The sequence below is a fragment of the Oncorhynchus mykiss genome, chromosome 6, assembly GCF_057628025.1.
Source record: "Oncorhynchus mykiss isolate SJ-2025 chromosome 6, ASM5762802v1, whole genome shotgun sequence".
Taxonomy (NCBI): domain Eukaryota; kingdom Metazoa; phylum Chordata; class Actinopteri; order Salmoniformes; family Salmonidae; genus Oncorhynchus; species Oncorhynchus mykiss.
Window position 1 is genome coordinate 8,825,809 of NC_143027.1, and position 19,669 is coordinate 8,845,477.

Below are 19,669 nucleotides of genomic sequence, written 5' to 3' on the forward strand. Positions count from 1 at the left end.
AAGCTCTACTACTAGAAGTTTCCAACCTACCTCACTTCACTGTTAAAATATAAAAACATGATATTTATTATTATTTTTTACCTTTATTTAACTAGGCAAGTCAGTCACAAATTCTTATTTTCAATGACGGCCTAGGAACAGTTCAGGGGCAGAACGACAGATCCTGGTAAGTACGACAGTCAGCTTGGGGGTTTGAACTTGCAACCTTCCGGTTACTAGTCCAACGCTCTAACCACTAGGCTACCCTGCCGCCCCAATATACCAAACATGTTCACAGGGATGGTTAACTCAAGGTTCCACTAGTAAGTATCGATCTACAGTGGCAAGAAAAAGTATGTGAACCTTTTGAAATGACCTGGATTACTGCATACATTTGACCTGATCTTCATCTAAGTCACAACAATAGACAGACACAGTGTGCTTAAACTAATAAATGATTGTATTTTTCTATATTGAATACATCATTTAAACATTCATTCAGTGTAGGTTGGAAAATTATGTGAACCCCAGGGCTAATGACTTCTCAAAATCTAATTGGAGTCAGGTGTCAACTAACCTGGAGTCCAATCAATGAGACGAGATTGGAGATGTTGGTTAGAGCTGCCTTCCCCATAAACACTCACAAAATTTGAGTTTGTTATTCATGAGAAGCATTACCTGAAGTGAACCATGCCTCAAACAAAAGATATCTCAGAAGACCTAAGATTAAGAATTGTTAACTCTAAAAGTCAGTCCACGGTATGACAAATTGTCTATAAATGGAGAAATTTCAGCCCTGTTGCTACTCTTCCTAGGAGTGGCCGTCCTGCAAAGATTACTGCAAGAGCACAGCGCAGAATGTTCAATCAGGTTAAGAAGAATCCTAGAGTGTCAGCTAAAGATTTACAGAAATCTCTGGGACATGCTAACATCTCTGTTGACGAGTTTACGATATTTTAAAACACTAAACAAGAATGGTGTTCATGGGAGGACACTACGGAAGAAGCCACTGCTGTCCAAAAATAACTTTGCTGCACTTCTTAAGTTTGCAAAAGAGCACCTGGATGTTCCACAGCTCTACTGGAAAAATATTCTGCGGACAGATGAAACTAATGTGGAGTTGTTTGGAAGGAACACACAACACTATGTGTGGAGAGAAAAAAATGTACATCAAAACCTCATCCCAACTGTAACGTATGGTGGAGGGAGCATCATGGTTGGGACTGCCTTAGGGCCTGGACAGCATGCAAAGTTTATCAAGACGTTTCGCAGGAGAATGTAAGGCTCTGTCCGCCAATTGAAGCTTTGAATTGAACAGAAGTTGGGTGATGAAATAGGATAATGACCCAAAACACAGAAGTAAATCAACAACAGAATTGCTTGAACAGAAGAAAATACGCCTTCTGGAGTGGCCCAGTCAGCCCTGACCTTCTGGAGTGGCCCAGTCAGTCCTGACCTTCTGGAGTGGCCCAGTCAGCCCTGACCTTCTGGAGTGGCCCAGTCAGCCCTGACCTTCTGGAGTGGCCCAGTCAGCCCTGACCTTCTGGAGTGGCCCAGTCAGCCCTGACCTTCTGGAGTGGCCCAGTCAGCCCTGACCTTCTGGAGTGGCCCAGTCAGTCCTGACCTTCTGGAGTGGCCCAGTCAGCCCTGACCTTCTGGAGTGGCCCAGTCAGCCCTGACCTTCTGGAGTGGCCCAGTCAGCCCTGACCTTCTGGAGTGGCCCAGTCAGCCCTGACCTTCTGGAGTGGCCCAGTCAGCCCTGACCTTCTGGAGTGGCCCAGTCAGCCCTGACCTTCTGGAGTGGCCCAGTCAGCCCTGACCTTCTGGAGTGGCCCAGTCAGCCCTGACCTTCTGGAGTGGCCCAGTCAGCCCTGACCTTCTGGAGTGGCCCAGTCAGCCCTGACCTTCTGGAGTGGCCCAGTCAGCCCTGACCTTCTGGAGTGGCCCAGTCAGCCCTGACCTTCTGGAGTGGCCCAGTCAGCCCTGACCTTCTGGAGTGGCCCAGTCAGCCCTGACCTTCTGGAGTGGCCCAGTCAGCCCTGACCTTCTGGAGTGGCCCAGTCAGCCCTGACCTTCTGGAGTGGCCCAGTCAGCCCTGACCTTCTGGAGTGGCCCAGTCAGCCCTGACCTTCTGGAGTGGCTAAGTCAGTCCTGACCTCAACCCCATTGAGATGCTGTGGTATGACCTCAAGAGAGCAGTTCACACCAGACATTCCAAGAATATTGTGGCACTGAAACAGTTTTGTAAAGAGGAACGGTCCAAAATTCCTCCTGACCGTTGTGCAGGTCTGATCCGCAACTACAGAAAACATTTGGTTGAAGTTATTGCTGCCAAAGGAGGGTCAACCTGTTATTAAATCCAAGGGTTCACATACTTTTCCCACCCTGCAGTGTGAATGTTGACACGGTTTGTTCAATAAAGACAATGAACAATTATATTTGTTATTAGTTTAAGCAGACTGTTTGTCTATTGTTGTGACTTAGATTAAGATCCTAAAATGTTATGATCAATTTATGCAGAAATCCAGGTAATTATAAAGGGTTCATATACTTTTTCTTCCCACTGTTGGTAAATCCTCCTTCAGTTTTAGTGCCCCTCATATTTGGAAAACTGGTCTCTCTGGGGCAGTTTAGGACTTCAATGTTGAGTGGATTTAAAGAGAATTGCAACTGTTTGGATTGAATATAATTAATTGTATTTGTGGTGTTTTTGAAGTTGTACTATTGATTCTGTATGTCATTTTTTATGGATCATTTAGAATTGGTTGTGTTGTTGTCCTCAGGGTAGCATTGTAAATGACTCCCTGGTCTCCAATGGGTTCCCCTGAATAAATAAAAACAACATATGGTCTCAACGGTTGAAGATAAATCAAAAAGTATGCCGATGAAGCGTTTTGCGTCATATGATGCATTTTCTATTACCACACTTTTCCTTCTGTGTACTTAAAGTGCTCTGCCTACAGTAGCAAACATGACAGCTGACATGTACAATTCTATGGGACAGTATCAACAGTGGACTAATGAACAAAATACTAAAATGTGTTTTGAGTGCACTATCCCTTTTTAAATATCTCCTCGTCACATCTGACCCTCCCTCTCCCCTCCTTTGCAGTCCCGTCTCGGACCGTCCTCAGGCTGTCACCCAACCAGGAGGGCGCTGACGTCCAGCTGACCTGGGATCAGATTCCACTGGAGCATCAGAGAGGCTTCATCCTGGGATATACCGTCTACCTGACCAACGCATCCCACCTCACACTACTGGGTAACCCTTCACCCCTAACCCTACTGGGTAACCCTTCAGACTTTACCCTACTGGGTAATTCTTCGAAATAGCCCCTGGGCCTGGATTTATAAACGTCTTAGAGTAGGAGTGCTGATCTAGGATCAGACCCCGTCCCCGTCTGTTATTCATTACTATGTAAATCAAATAAATATAAAAGGCTAAACTGATCTTAGATCAGCTCTCCTACTGTAGGACACTTTAGGAATTTTTGTCATTCAGTTAATCATTGACGGAACACTGGTCTGAGCTAGCTAGGTCCCAAGGCTGCAATCAGAGAAACTCTGCCTCACACTGTGTATTATAGAGCTGGGCCATACGGACAAAATCGATATCGCGATAAATTGACACATTGTGTGTGTGTGTGGGGGGGGGGGCGTTAACAACAAAACAATAAAAGGTTTTAATGGAGTTAGGCCTACTTTACATTAGCATCAGGGCTCTCAACAAAAACAATTCAGTGCCAAGGTAGACAACTGAGATGGTAGCCTATGATGATAAATTAAAAAGCTATTTAATCTAACATATCCAGGAAATGCATGCATACATATACTGTACATACATCAGTGGAGGCTGTTGAGGGGAGGACGGCTAATAATGGCTAGAATGACGCAAATGGAATGGCATCAAACCATGTGTTTGATTTATTTGATACTATTCCGCTCTAGTCATTAACACGAGCCAATCCTCCCCAATTAAGGTGCCACCAACCTCCTGTGACATACATCCATCCACCCATAAGGACATATCAGTTTGCTGTGTTTAAGCCTCTCAACCTGAGGAACTCACCAGTGGTAACCATGGACAACATCTATGTTTCCTCTCTCTCTGATTGACAGCCAACATCACAGATCCACAGCTCACCAACCACACAGTCAGGAACCTGGTCCTAGGTTCCTACAAGTTCACTGTCAAGGCCTACACCGCAGCAGGGGAGGACGGAGGCGCCACAGTGTCCATCTCACTGGAGCCCTACAGTATGTTCTGTCGACATTCTCTCACAGTTCTCACAGCTGTTTTTAGGCCTCACAGTTTAACAGTATGTTCTGTCGATATTCTCTCACAGTTCTCACAGCTGTTTTTAGGCCTCACAGTTTAACAGTATGTTCTCACAGCTGTTTCTATGTCTCACTGTTCTACAGTATGTTCTCTCACATTTGTTTGTTGTACTCTTGGATTCGAATTGATCAGTGCTGTAAGTAATGTGTTAGTATTTGACTGCTACTATGTGTAGCTGTCATTCTGTGAGTTTCATGGCAGTGGTTTTAGTCTACTCCGATTGAACCAGGATGCAAAGATATCGCCAGCACAGCACCATGGCATCTCTAATATTCCCCTTTCTTTCCTGTAGCCTATTGGCTGATCATGGAGATCCTGGTTGCTCTGGGCACCATGACCTGTCTCCTCATCGTCATCACCATCGCTTGCTACAGGAAGAGGAAATGGTAGGCTCGTGTTTCTCACTGCTTTGGCAGAGTCAAAATGAATGAGTTGAAGTTGCCCATAGAGACACTGATTTTGGGTCACTTTTGCATTTGTTGGCCATTAATGGTTATAAAGCCATCGGATTGGGGGAGGGGAAGCTGATCCCATATCTGAACCTAGAGGAAACTTCACCCCGGAGCCAGTAAACTAAATCACCAACACCAGATTGTCTGTTATAATTAAGCAATAAGGCCCGAGGAGGTGTGGTATATGGTCAATATACCACGGCTAAGGGCTGTTCTTATGCACGGCGCAAAGCAGAGTGCCTGGATACCTCGCTTAGCTGTGGAATATTGGCCATATCACAAACCCCCGAGCAGTAGAAATAAATGTTTTGCCACACCCATGGTATACGGTCTGATATACCACGGCTTTCATCCAAATCAGCATTCAGGGCTCGATCCACCCAGTTTATAAACAGAGTATAATGTTCTGTTTTTTGTTTTTCTTGAAAAGGGTGAAGAAGGCCTTCTACCCTGAGATTCCAGAACCCAAGCTACCAGGAGATTGGGGGATAACACAGGTAAGCTCTCTGTTCTTATCCTATCAGTGTGGCCTAATCCCTTCTAGTCACTGGGTTCTCTTTCTCCATCTTCACCATCTTGTGGAAAACGATGCCAGGCACAGGACTAATATGTGTTTGTTTCCAGGGGACGTTGGACGTGAAGCCCTCTCCCCACAGCATGGTGCACATCGTGGAGGACTCTGTGTGGGACTCCAGCAAGGAGGCTCTAGTGACCGTTCCCGAGGAGGACGAGGAGGGTACCGGCGACGAGGCGGCCGACACCGACGAGCCCGCCTCGCTTCGCTACTACAACCAGGTGGTGGAGGAAGGCTCCTCCTCCCAGCGTCGTCCTCATGCTTCCGACTCCTCAGCCTCCTCCACCGGCTCCATGGACTCAGGACACACCGACGTTACCTACACCGGCATCCAGACCTCGGCCTGCTCCCTGGCCCCCATGGCCCACTTCCAGCCTCAGCCTGATGCATCCCAATGCGTTGGCGGTGGAGGTTACCGGCCCCAAATGCAGTCTGCATCATGCCCCGAGGAGCCCCAAACTGGCCCTGAGGAGCACCTTCAGCCCCCTGTGGGCTCTTTTGGAGGGTACCAGCCCCAGTGCTCCTGGAAACAGGACTCTCCCGAGGCTGATGGCGACGGCTTGGACCAAACCTGTCTGGGCAGCCCTACCTCGGTCACCTCCTCCCAGTTCCTGCTCCCTTACGACACCTCAGAGGAGGGCAAGGAGCACCCGTCATCAGCAAGCACCTGGTTCCATAATCTCCTGACAGGCAAACCCTGAGGCAGCCCAATGTCATGACGACGAGTCATGAGCTTCACGTCCAATTCGCCACTGCCTCTTCTCTCACCTTCCCAACCGGCATTTGTTGATGTTACAATACACATTTCAATGTTATGTTTCTAAGCTCATGTTGGTGTGAATTTACAAATGGACACTCTTAAGAGAACACTAATTACACTAATCCTAGTTTTGCTGGACTGCATTTGTGGAGATTGAGCAGTTTGTGCTACTGAAAGAGTTGAAGGCATTCTAGTTCAAAGAAAGTTGACATCATTTTGTTAAACATATGAAAACCACCATGACGTCTGCCACACACACACTAGCAGTTAGATTCTAACATTATTAATGGAAAAAGTCTGAATTTACTTATTGTTGTCCTCTGGAACTTTCTGGAAATAGCAAATATTCACTGAAATAAGCTAGTAGTATATGGAAAAATGTACTATCATGTTATATTTTGTTGTGTATTTTTGTGTTTTCGTTCCAAGCCAGGGGCATCAGAAGGTGTCCTTGCTAAATGCGGAAGATAAGTTAGTCCCCATTGTTTTAAGTATGCATTTGAAAAACACCACTTTTCACTTGCACATTCTAAGATATAACACACGTTTTTTTCTGTGTTTTGCATGGTTGTATTGTTAGATATATTCCAGATCTGTTGGGCCTCCGCTATTGAACTGTTGATTGTTCTACTACAGCCCTTTACCAAATCACGTCTTGACAGTTTAAACAAACATAAGTGTTGCCTTGAAAATGTTGTGCTTCCAATCATTTTGGCCTGTTTCGAACAAACCTTTTTTGCCTTGTAGATGGATAATGGGGTATCAAAACAACTGAACACATTATGCAGATTTGCATCATGGGATCTGGAGTTTACCCTCCAATGCAGTGGGATATGGATATAGAGGTAATCCTCCATAATAGTGCAATGCCAGCTTGTGGTCAATTTCAATGTAGTCAATTCAGGAAGTACACTCAAATTGAAATTAAACATTTCCCCAATGCTTTTCAACAAAAAGGAATTGGACTTTTCTGTTTACTTCCAGAATTGAAGCGGAATTGACCCCAAGCCTAGCGCAGTTTAAAAATAGATTATTGGCCAACGGTTTTACTTTGAAATAGTAATTAACACTATTTTTGGCATTATTCAGACATACTACATACATATGCCTATGGAATTGTTACTGTGAAGTGAAGACACATGCACTACGTAAATACAGGCTTGGGAGTTATTGTTGGTGTTTGAGAACAGCTGTTCTAAGTTAGCCTGGATCGCTAGTTGAAGTGGTTGCAGTGGATTTGCTGTGAGTGCCTGTTGATGTGTTTCAGGGAGATCCAGATGAACGTGTGTGTATAGTGTATTATAAACTGGGTGGTTCGAGCACTGAATGCTGATTGGCTGAAAGCCGTGGCATATCAGGTTATGACAAAATATGACTTTTCACTGCTCTAATTACGTTGGTAACCAGTTTATAATAGCAATAAGGCAGTTCGGAGGTTTGTGGTATATGGCCAATATGCCACGGCTAAGGGCTGTGTCCAGGCACTCCCGCATTGCGTTGTGCAAGAACAGCCCTTAGCCGGGGTACATGAGCTATATAATACACCCCCTGGGGCCTTATTGCTTATAGCATAGTATTTCTTGGGTTGTTGTCAGAGAATACAGGACAATCTGGGAGCTGGTGTCAAACTTTACAGCGAACATTGATATCTTGTCATAGCCTGGTCCCAGATCTGTTTATGCACTTGCCAGCTCCATTGACAAGGAGCCTGGCATGATGTCACTCTTCCATTTTCTGAGCACCTCCAGCAACAAAGCTTTGAGTACTACTGTGACATAGGTAGAAGGTTAATAGATGAACCATAATAAATGGTTTTAATAGACACGCTCCTCTGAAGTTGTCTTCGGAGTATTAGAGACTATCCTAATGCTATGCGTTAACATTTTGTTGATTTTTGTTTAACTCTGCACTTTTCCTCTTGCTCGGAAGTTAGTTATTTTTCTTTTTATATATCGTTAATTGTGTATTTCCTATCTTCTGTCTCACCACGACTCTGTTCTAGAGGTCTATGTTTTTTTTGGGGGGGGGTCAACAGACAATGTATCCATCTTGTTAAGTCTGTTACGTTACAAGCCATATCACTCACTCTGATGCAAGATATGTATTTGTCCAAACAGTCCTTGTAATGGCATTACTGACAGCTTCAGCTTGCTTGGGTTGTGTTGTAGGGATTTATAGTGATAGGAATCGTGCTGTCTGCTAATGGCTCATGGCTTCTTGTTTTGCCTGTAAGTTTGTGCATGTTGTATAAGCTATTAACCATTTTAGAGTGGAATTTTCTTCAACATCAAAATAATGACGATATATATATATATATATATATATATATATATATATACTATATACTACTTAATATGTAAACACTAATAATGGCATTGTGCTTGACTCATGTCTTTCAGAAAATGATGCAGCTCTTATTCTTAACACTGAAAATGCTTGGTTTGGCTATGCCCCAAAATGGTACCCAATTCACTATATAGTGAATATTCACTGCTCTACATAGGGAATAGAGCCACACAGTGGAGGTTTCATAATACCCATTAAACCTAGCGGTCAAACAGGGAAATGGTTCCAATCGTTTTTCCCTTAGTGGATTTTTAGAAACAATTAAAACAAGGGCTGTGTTTAATGTAGGCTTACCATGGTGTGACGTTTTAATAACCCTGCAAATCTCTGTCGGGCAAGGTGACCGACCAATCAATATATTCGGCACTATTTACTCTCAGGTTTCGAAAATACTAATTAGCATCAACGTAGACATCATACAAAACTAAAATCCCTGCAAGCTCCTGCATGTCATCTCTATATAAAACTTGCACAAGACAGTTCACAGAATTTACCATTTAAAGAAATGTATTCAATTTATTCATTACTACATTTAGCTAACATTAGATTAATCCAGAGATTCTTACCTTTGCCTCGATTCGGCAGTCCCGTCCAGATCATCATGGCATTTGTAGTTAGCCATATTAGCATCTAATTAGCATTTCATTTTGGGTGGGTGAATATATTGATAAAAGTCACCTTGTCCTAAAGAGATTTACAGTTACCAAAACGTCACACAAGGCTAAGCCTACACGAAACACAGCCCTTATTTTAAGTGTTTCTAAAAAAATCTACCATGGGAAAAAAATGAATGGTGTAAAAATGTTTGGAACCATTTCCCTGTTTTTTGAAGGCCAGGTATGATGACTCAATGTGGTACTCTATAGGGTCCCATTTTGGGAAGCAGCCTTGGTTTATTGGAGAGAAACACTGAACATTTCTTCAGGAAGATTATCAACTGAACAAAATTAGAACACTACTTGTAAACACTGCTAAGTGCTAACACTGCAATGTAACCTGTTTTTAAGGCAATAAAGAATTTAAAACCTCTCTTACTGTCAACTATTTTACAACAAGAAACTCAGACATATATATTGTATTTCATAAAGGTACAATTGGGTGAAATACTGAGGTATGTATCAAAAGTCACCGTTTCTACCTGTGAATTTATCAATTTTATTGGCTTCCTTTTGCAAATGTTTGCCTGTATGTTACATGCATGACCACATATTGCTATTAGTGCAATCAATCACTACAGGGCAGCTTTAAACAGGCTACCAAAAAATTGTGAACAAAACAATGATTACTCAAGGAGCTGCTGATTTCAGTGCCAAGCACAACCCACCAGAGAGGCAGGCCCTGCTTGCTTTCCCCAAACCACACTTTTAGTTGGTATATATCACTAAGGCAACGGCACACCTTGTGGTTGTTGTGAATTTCCTCCCCTTAGCTAGCCAGAACAAGTTAAGAGCTATCATGTAGTTTCATACTGATAATATTTAGCTTTACAACAATAACGAAAAGGTCAAAATGTCGGATATATTATGCAGGTGGCTTAACGTAGAGCTCCGGCTATCAAAAACTGTTGGTAAGTGTGAACAGCTAACGTTAGCTACTGTAGCTAGGTTACGTATAACTGTAAACTAACAATTTATCTAGCCAGCCTGTAGACAATTATATTTTGATGCGATGAGGCCAACTTGTGGTTTCCATTGTGCATTTTGTGTATTGTGTTGTGTAGTATTTATAGTTAGCAAAAAAAAATATAAAAAATAAAAAACAGAATTAAAGCCATAACGTTAGTCTGCAATATTTCCTGCTGTTCAATAGTGATAAATTAAAAGGGCAATCTGGGATAAACGTACTTTTAAATGAATTATATATATATATAGTCATTGATTCTTGAAGAATATAACGTTAAGAAATGCATCGTGAGCATAATTCAAAAGTCTTACCCCATCAAAAGCACAAATATAAGCTTATTTTACTCTTTTGTTTGTAAACAATGTAATACTTAACGCAGGGTATTGACATTGCAATATGTGACTTTAATAAGCTAGTTTGTTAGCTTTTTTTCCTTCTCATCTCAAAATCAAGTGTAGCTATAGGAGTTCCAGTTAATGGTAGCCTATTGCCTAGGGTGGCCCTAAATGTTACACTCTTGTCTTTTTGCAGACCCCAGGTCCATCTCTAAGGATTTTGCAAATGGCTATCTTATTGGAGAGGTCCTGCATAAATATCAACTGCAGGGGGATTTTGACCTGTTCTTAAAGAGCAAGTAAGTTAATCAGTTGATATTTCTTTAATCAACAATGTTCCAATATCTTATTATTTTGCCTAGGTTACAAAACAATTGTCTCTCCTAGCACTGCAAACTCAAAGCTGAATAACTTCACACTCATGGAACCCACATTGCAACTGCTCGGAGTTTCCTTGGACCTGAGCATGGCCCAAGCAGTGATGCGGGAGCAGCATGGTGCTGCCACACGGCTGCTTTATCAGCTCTTCATACTGCTGCAGAAGAAGAGGAAAGCCGGCCTGACAGGCACAGCTATGGAGGCTATGCAGCCAGCTGCCACAGCTTTTCTCCACCGTGTTGAGAATGACATCTACTCTGAGGTAAGTGGAATAAGGCTCCCTCAACCCCTCACGTCTGCTTCATTCGTTTGTTGTCGCCTGGGTGGTCTAGCGTTGTAAGTTATTTTTTTTATTAAACCTTTATTTTGACAGGTTTATATGGAGTTATACTGAGACTAGGGTCTCTTTTTCAGATTAGTCCTGCATCAATACATGAAACATATATACAAAATTACAAAACATTAAGAAAAACAGACACATTTATCAACATAGAGGTCTCTAATTATTTTTCTGAACTGTCCAAGGATGAACAGAACATCTAATTTCAGAGATCTCTGTGAGTTGTTCCACATAAAGGGTGCAAAAAAATGTGATTTGATATGAAAACTAAGAGCAGCTTTACCCAACTCTGTGGAGACCGAAGGGGCCTCCAGCGTTATTCAAGCCTGTGACCAGGTTTGCCTACAGTACACGTTTGCCAGTGTCGACATGGCTTTGAATCTGATCCACTGCCTTTGTGACAGATACTGTCTATATTTTCCACAATCTCTCCTTTGACCAATAAGAATACGTTTTTTATTTTAAAAAATGTATCTGTCTTTATTATCCCAGCGCCTGAGGACAGTCGTCAAGAGAGAGGCTGATCTGAAACTCCAAAAAATCGCTCTGAAGTACGAAATCAAAGGTCGAGAGATATATGACAAGTCTGTCATGGCCCACTTTGTGGAGGAGCAGAGACGGCAGAAAGTGCAGGAAGAGATGAGACTCCAGGACATTGAAAAGGTATCAGAAAGAATCCATGTTCACTCTACATTTAGCCCTGGGCTACCAGCCTCCTAACCCTAATCCTAACACCCTCCTAACCCTGGGCTAACAGCCTCCTAACCCTAATCCTAACACCCTCCTAACCCTGGGCTAACAGCCTCCTAACCCTAATCCTAACAGCCTCCTAACCCTGGGCTAACAGCCTCCTAACCCTGGGCTAACAGCCTCCTATTCCTAATCCCGACAGCCTCATAACCCTGGGCTAACAGCCTCCTAACCTTAATCCTAACAGCCTCCTAACCCTAATCCTAACAGCCTCCTTAGCTCTGGGCTAACAGCCTCCTAACCCTAATCATAACAGCCTCCTAACCCTGGGCTAACAGCCTCCTAACCCTAATCCGAACAGCCTCCTAACCATTGATGTGTATAAACCCAGGATGACGGGGCGCTGTATTATAGCGCAGCCATCTTGGTACTCCTCCGTTTTTAAAAAAGATTTAGGAATCTATAGAAATGCATTTATTAATGTTTATATTTGTTTTTGACACTTGTATTCTATTACAGACACCTTAATGCATACTTTTACATTATATTATGTGAGCTAAACATAAAAATGAAAATATATATTTTTTTTTTAAATCCTTAAAGTATATATATTTTTTAGAGCCTGCTAATGTTACTACCCCACTAACAACAAAATACTCAAATATAACACATACAGTGCCTTGCAAAAGTATTCACCCCCCTTGGCATTTTTCCTATTTTGTTGCATTACAACCTGTAATTTAAATAGATTTTTATTTGGATTTCATGTAATGGACATACACAAAATAGTCCAAATTAGTGAAGTGAAATGAAAAAAATTACTTAAAGTAACTTTTTAATTTAAAAAAAATTCTAAATGGAAAAGTGGTGCGTGCATATGTATTCCCCCCTTTGCTATGAAGCCCCTAAATAAGATCTGGTGCAACCAATAACCTTCATAAGTTACATAATTAGTTCAATTAAGTTCACTTGTGTTCAATCTAAGTGTCACATGACCTGTCACATGATCTCAGTAAATATACACCTGTTCTGAAAGGCCCCAGAGTCTGCAACACCGCTAAGCAAGGGGCACTACGAAGACTAAGGAGCTCTCCAAACAGGTCAGGGACAAAGTTGTGGAGAAGTACAGATCAGGGTTGGGTTATAAAAAAATAACCGAAACTTTGAACATCCCACGGAGCACCATTAAATCCATTATTCAAAAATAGAAAGAATATGGCACCACAACAAACCTGCCAAGAGAGGGCCGCCCACCAAAACTCACGGCCAGGCAAGGAGGGAGTTAATCTGAGAGGCAACAAAGAGACCAAAGATAACCCTGAAGGAGCTGCAAATCGCCACAGCGGAGATTGGAGTATCTGTCCATAGGACCATTTTAATCCGTACACTCCACAGAGCTGGGCTTTACAAAAGAGTGGCCAGAAAAAAGCTATTGCTTAAAGAAAAAAATAAGCAAACACGCTTGGTGTTCGCTAAAAGGCATGTGGGAGACTCCCCAAACATATGGAAGAAGGTACTCTGGTCAGATGAGACTAAAATTGAGCTTTTTGGCCATCAAGGAAAACACTATGTCTGGCGCAAACCCAACACCTCTCATCAACCCGAGAACACCATCCCTACAGTGAAGCATGGTGGTGGTAGCACCATGCTGTGGGGATGTTTCACATCGGCAGGGACTGGGAAACTGGTCAGAATTGAAGGAATGGTGGATGGCGCTAAATACAGGGAAATTCTTGAGGGAAACCTGCTTCAGTCTGCCAGAGATTTAAGGCTAAAGCAACACTTGAATGGTTTAAGGGGAAACATTTAAATGTATTGGAATGGCCTAGTCAAAGCCCAGACCTCAATCCAATTGAGAATCTGTGGTATGACTTAAAGATTGCTGTACACCAGCGGAACCCATCCAACTTGAAGGAGCTGGAGCAGTTTGGCCTTGAAAAATTGGCAAAAATCCCAGTGGCTAGATGTGCCAAACTTATAGAGACAAACCCCAAGAGACTTGCAGCTGTAATTGCTGCAACAGGTGGCTCTACAAAGTATTGACTTTGGAGGGGTGAATAGTTATGCACGCTCAAGTTCTTTTTTTGTGTGTCTTATTTCTTGTTTGTTTCACAATAAAAAATATTTTGCATCTTCAAAGGGGTAGGCATGTTGTGTAAATCAAATGATACAACCCCCCCCCCCAAAAAAACTATTTTAATTCCAGGTTGTAAGGCGTTCGCAAGCCACTGTAAATTATAATACATATAATAATAGTGAAACACTGTAGAATTACCTTAATTTCTATGGAGGACTGCTCCTACTGGGGAGTGCCAATATGGCCGACCGATGGCTTCAAAGCCTCTCAATGGCCAATACATAGCATAAACAATCCAGGGTTTATATACATCATTGCTCCTAACCCGAACAGCCTCCTTAGCCCTGGACTAAGAGATATTGTAGCCCAGAGCTAAGCTAATGTTCACATTTGCACAGTGGGACAGCATAAAACTTAGGCCAACCATTTTGGGCTAGCCAATCACAGACTTCCATTGTTGCATTGCGGGGTTGTTGTGGACAATGAAAAGACTGAAGGAAAAGCTGCTCCTGTCCAATGTCAAACAGTGCTTACTGCATACTGAACTGCTCTGGTCACATACATATAGTGAAGGGAATGAATTATGTGAGACGTTTAGCTACTCAATGTGGAGGCCTAGCTAGTATGCATATGAACTGCATTGACATAATATTGTCGTTGCAGCACCGACACGCACGCAGAAAGCAGCATGAGATGATGACTCGAATTCAGACCGCCGTCATCCAAATTCCCAAACCCCCGCCCAACCGGACATTGAAGGCCCTGGAAAAACAACAACAGAACCGGAAGAAGCAGGAGGCTCAGGTGAAAGAAGAATGTCAATATTGTAAAAAGTGTCAGGCTATGTAAAAAGGGGTTGGAGTGTAAGGCAATGAGAGGATACACGACAGTAGATGGGACAGATAATATAACGTATTATACACTCCAGGGTGATGTTTCCCCTAGCTACAGATCTCGGATCAGCTTCCCCTCCCCAAACCATTAGTGGGGAAAATGCTAAACTGACCCAAGATTAGCGGCTAGGTGTAACGTCCCCCTACCTCCACTATGTTTGGGCTTCAGTGGGGCAGCTTCAGCCCGTTCAGTAGACTGCACTGGGGCCAGATCTGCGGAGCCGCGGGAACCCCATGTAATACTCTCCAAAGCGTTGTTGTTTCTGTCATTGTTTTAAGCAACAGTTGAGCTAGCTATCAAGAGACAACGGCCAATAGAGAAAGTCGAGAATAAAAAAATCCCCAAAAGAGGAAGGCCAAAAATGAGAAAGCAAAGGAGGTATCAACATTTGTTAAATTAGATTCCTTTTTCAATGCAGTTCAAGTGCAGCCATTGCTAGCACAAGCAATGTAGCGGGACCAGAAGAGGATGTAGGTTTATCATCGCCAGCAGCAGCTTTTAGCGGGTCAAGTGAGCCAAGGCCAGGCTGTTCCATCGTGCCAGAAGAAGCAACAGAGGAGGATACATTCTGTCAAGTATCAGCGGATACGACCCAGACAAGCCAGGCTGGACAAGCTATCCCCTGGGGAGGAAGAGGAACGGGGCGAGGCTAGAATTGTGTTATTATCTCAAGCTAGATTGCGCGTATTGTGAGCCTTGCTGCTATTTGTTCGGAGATCGGAGTTCCCCATTCTTATCTGATGCGTGAGTGAATGGGATGAGAGATTGGCGCCATCTAACATCCAAAACAGCATGTTATGAGACATCCCAGAATCACATGGGTGACTGTTTGGTATATGAGCAATGGAAGCTCAATGGCCCTATTGACGCAGAAATGAAGAGAGGCGTGCGACAGGTGTTGGAGCGCATAGTTAATGTAACTCTCATCATGTAATTTGGCCTTCAGAGGGCACCGTGAAAAGTTGGGGCAGGCCAACTTTTTCTCAGTATAATTGAACATTTTACGACCCAGTTCTTAAATAACTTTTGGGACTTCCCGCAGGATCCGTTAACTATCTCAGTCCTGAAATCCAAAATTAGCTGATTTTATATTTTAGCCGAGCGAGTGAAGTGTGACATTCATATATATATATATATATATATATATATATATATATGATTATGGACACCACACCGGATGTATCCAAAGTAGACCAGTTAAGCCAAGTTAATCGCTATGTGAGAGTGATAAGCGATGCAAATAATGTCGCCACAGATCTGAACGACAGTCGTTTTGGGGATTTCTGGAGACTGAGCTTCAACCTAAAATCCTGGGCAGCATAGAGGATAATGGGCTGGATTTTTCAAAATGTCGTGGGCAGGGGTATGATGGAGCTGCTAACATGTGCTGGGTCTATTCGGGTGTGCAGGCCAGAATATCTGAAAAATAACCGCTTGCTGTTTATATGCATTGTGCAGCGCACAATCTTAACCGGGCTCTCAACGACTCTGTCAAAAATGTGCCAGAGATTAAACAGTTTTATAATACTGTTGAACTGTTAAACACCTTCTTCGGGCATAGCATAGAGAGATGGTCAATGTTGAGTGGTATATTTTGATTTTGCATCAGAAAAAGAAAATGTAACTCTAAAAGGACTGTGTCCCCCCCGCTGGTCATCTAGATAGGAGTCCCTTGCCGCCCTGAGATACAGATATGTGGACGTAATGAAGGACCTCACCAACATTGTGCTTTTAAGTGACAAGAAGGACGAGATGGATGATGCAGCAGCACGGAAAAAGAAAATATAATAAAACATTTAAAAATTAAATCGTTCTGCAGACTTAGGTTTTAGAAAATGGGAACGTCGTCTCCAAAATGCTCCGTATTCCAACAGGATTTTGAGAAGGCCAAAGTCACTGCCGACAAAATGGGCAGGCACAGAACGCATTTGAAGACACTTCCGGAGAAGGAGGCGAGGCGTCATTTTGATGAGCTATGCGAGGACGAGCGACTGTCTGCTGGGGAGAGTAGTTTTAGAGTTAACGTCTTTAATGCCAACCTTGACATCGTTATTCACCAGCTGTCAAACAGATTTAAAAGTCTACCCTGGCCAACGCAGATGATGATGCGCTCTGCGAGACCGCTAAGCGGCTGGCTGAACATTACAGCAAAGATATATCAGCTAGCTTCCCTGGCCAATTACTCTCTTTCAGGGCCTGTTTTAAGAAGGACATAGCAAAGCACATTACAATGGGAGACATGGCCAAGATGCTCATTGTGGATTACAATTCAGTCACTGCTACATTTGGGGAAGTAGTTACATACATGCTAATTTTTATGACGGCCTATAACTGTAGCCAGTGCTGAGCGCTGGACTAGTAACCGAAAGGTTGCAAGTTCAAATCCCCCAGCTGACAAGGTACAAATCTGTCGTTCTGCCCCTGAACAGGCAGTTAACCCACTGTTCCTAGGCTGTCATTGAAAATAAGAATTTGTTCTTAACTGACTTGCCTAGTTAAATAAAGGTAAAATAAAAAATACCTGAGGAGCAGCATGGGGCAGGAGAGACAACACACTGTTGGCCATTCTGTCCATTGAAAACACCAGGGCCAGGACCATGGATTTGAATGCCATAGTCAACGACTTCGCAGAGTCCGTTGAATGCCAATCAAATGAGTGAGTAAGCTTATATTAATACAGGGCAGCCTATATAAATCAAGCTTTATTGAGATTAATTGACATTGTTTGTCATTCTACGACTATGCTCAGTCTGTTTTAGGAAACCATGTTCTGGTGCACGGCCGCTGAGGCATTTCATTGTCATCACAGCCTATACGTTTAACTAGGCTATACGAATGATAGTAAGCACATACACATCGTATACTGTTAAAAGGCATGCTGCCATTTAAGCAATCTGTTTGAATACTCCACTTGAGTGATTTGCTGGTGTTTTTGCTATAGGTGTCACAGCCTACTAGGAGTGGTGGGTCGGAATCAGGCGCAGAGAGCAGGGTTCAGTAAATCGTGATTGATTCTCCGCATAAAACAGACCAGCCCAAACACAGGACCAAACAGTCCGGAGAATACAGGCATGAAAACCACAACCAACAGACTAACAACAAACAATCCCGCACAAAACAAGGGCGGGTCAAACTACTACATATAGGGAAGCTAATTAAACCAAAATACACACAGGTGAAACTAATAAGACAAAACCAACAGACAAACGAAAAAGGGATCGGTAGCGGCTAGTAGGACGGTGACGACGACCGCCGAGCACCGCCCGAACAGGCAGGGGAGCCAACTTCGGCAGAAGTCGTGACAATAGGCCTCTGCGGGAAGCAGATAATTTAAAATACTGGTATGTCAGTTTTGCCGCCGTGCATAACTTAAGCGATCATGTCATTAGCTGTGTTTCTGTGTTTCTGTCAAGATATTGATCTATATATTTATGTTTTATAATATAGGCTATTGTCTATTATTTGTAGATAAAATATGGTGTTTTTTGACCACTTTATGCTTTCTGTGGTGCTGATGGACTTATACAGGTTCATTTCTGACCGCCATCCGTGGTGCTGATCGACTTATACGGGTTAATTTCTGACCGCCATCCGTGGTGCTGATCGACTTTATACGGGTTAATTTCTGACCGCCATCCGTGGTGCTGATCGACTTTATACGGGTTCATTTCTGACCGCCATCCGTGGTGCTGAATGCATTGGCTATATTGCTTCTCTGGTAACAGCTTCAAATGTGCCCTTAGATTAGGTTCTGCTCTACTGTTACAATGCTTAGTCATATTAACACACAGTCTTACCAACAGAATTATTAAAATTGTAAGGGAAATATGGGTGGTGATAGGGGCCTGTAATTTTTTTGGGCACTCGGGCCCATCATGATTAAACTACGCAACTGGTTTTGCTTCACATCATACCACTCCGCTGTGGATCATTTCCATAGAATGTCACAGGCCCTTTTTGACATGATCAATCTCTCCATTGTGGTTTCCTTACAGAAGGTTCACATGGAAATCGCCCAGTTTGAGAAGAACAGGAAGAAGTTGTCACCTGCTGGCGGCTTTGGCACCTCTTCTTTGAGGTACGTGTTGGAAAAATCCCAACCACAAATCTTCCCAAATATTTCCCCTAAAAAATAAGTATCAGCTGTTTCAGAGTAGGGGTGCTGATCTAGGATCAGGTTCCTCCTTTCCATTTGCTTGTATTCATTATGATCTAAAAGGCAAAGCTGATCCTAGATCATCACTCCTACTCTAAGAAGCTTGATATAAGCGGCCCTTGGACTTACCATCCATCCTCTCCACAGTGCCCAGCAGATGTCCGCTTTCCACAGTGAGGCCCCCAGAAGCCATGGCTCCCAGTTGCAGAGGCCTGAGGAGCTGGCTCAGGCCAACAGCGAGTACATCCAGAAAATCCGCCAGAGGCTGGAGGAGGATGCAACAGCTCGTCAGCAGAGGGAGAAACGCCGCCGTCGCGTCCTAGTGGAACAACTGAAAGCCCACGAGGCCCAAGAGGTGAGCAGCAACCCACAGACAGTGTATGACCTCTCATACTACATGACAATGATGTTGTTAATGATGATCCATGTTCAGCACTAGTAACCAGTCACATAATCATTTGTGAACAGGTGTAAAAACCTACACATGGCAATTCAGCTAAGACTTCGGTAGCTACTTCCACGATTATAAACAAATAAAATGTCAATTTAGACCTGTTCGATCCTCCCGTTTTGTGTCGTTGTGTCGCTCCGTGGTGATGTTTACCCTAGGTACAGATCTAGGATCAGTTTCCCCTCCAATCCTAACCTTAACCACTAGTGGGGAAACTAAAAACAGATCCAAGATCAGCGTCTAGAGCCAACTTCACCCTACGCAAATGGTGTCCT

At 43.2% G+C, this 19,669-nt stretch overlaps 2 protein-coding genes across 6 annotated transcripts in view; both read left to right on the plus strand.

The window, feature by feature from the left end:
* The window catches only part of lifra (LIF receptor subunit alpha a), a 47,437-nt gene extending 37,958 nt beyond the window's left edge, over positions 1 to 9,479 (plus strand). For both annotated transcript variants that reach the window (XM_090236936.1, XM_036979355.2), the window contains exons 14-18: positions 3,092 to 3,241; positions 4,099 to 4,236; positions 4,611 to 4,704; positions 5,201 to 5,267; positions 5,395 to 9,479. In XM_090236936.1, the coding sequence (XP_090093062.1) occupies positions 3,092 to 3,241; positions 4,099 to 4,236; positions 4,611 to 4,704; positions 5,201 to 5,267; positions 5,395 to 6,045 (1,100 nt within the window). In that variant the 3' untranslated portion in view covers positions 6,046 to 9,479. The remainder of the gene's footprint in view (positions 1 to 3,091; positions 3,242 to 4,098; positions 4,237 to 4,610; positions 4,705 to 5,200; positions 5,268 to 5,394) is intronic.
* Positions 9,480 to 9,776: 297 nt separating this feature from the next.
* spef2 (sperm flagellar and cilia associated 2) overlaps positions 9,777 to 19,669 on the plus strand; it is a 47,829-nt gene continuing 37,936 nt past the window's right edge. For 2 of the 4 annotated variants that reach the window (XM_021605192.3, XM_021605193.3), the window contains exons 1-7: positions 9,777 to 10,017; positions 10,605 to 10,707; positions 10,796 to 11,048; positions 11,619 to 11,789; positions 14,557 to 14,697; positions 18,783 to 18,865; positions 19,091 to 19,298. In XM_021605192.3, coding sequence (XP_021460867.3) covers positions 9,960 to 10,017; positions 10,605 to 10,707; positions 10,796 to 11,048; positions 11,619 to 11,789; positions 14,557 to 14,697; positions 18,783 to 18,865; positions 19,091 to 19,298 — 1,017 coding nt within the window. In that variant the 5' untranslated portion in view covers positions 9,777 to 9,959. Of the gene's footprint in view, positions 10,018 to 10,604; positions 10,708 to 10,795; positions 11,049 to 11,618; positions 11,790 to 14,556; positions 14,698 to 16,750; positions 17,444 to 18,782; positions 18,866 to 19,090; positions 19,299 to 19,669 lie in introns of those variants that run through there. The other 2 variants (XM_090236935.1, XM_021605196.3) reach the window with 2 other exon arrangements.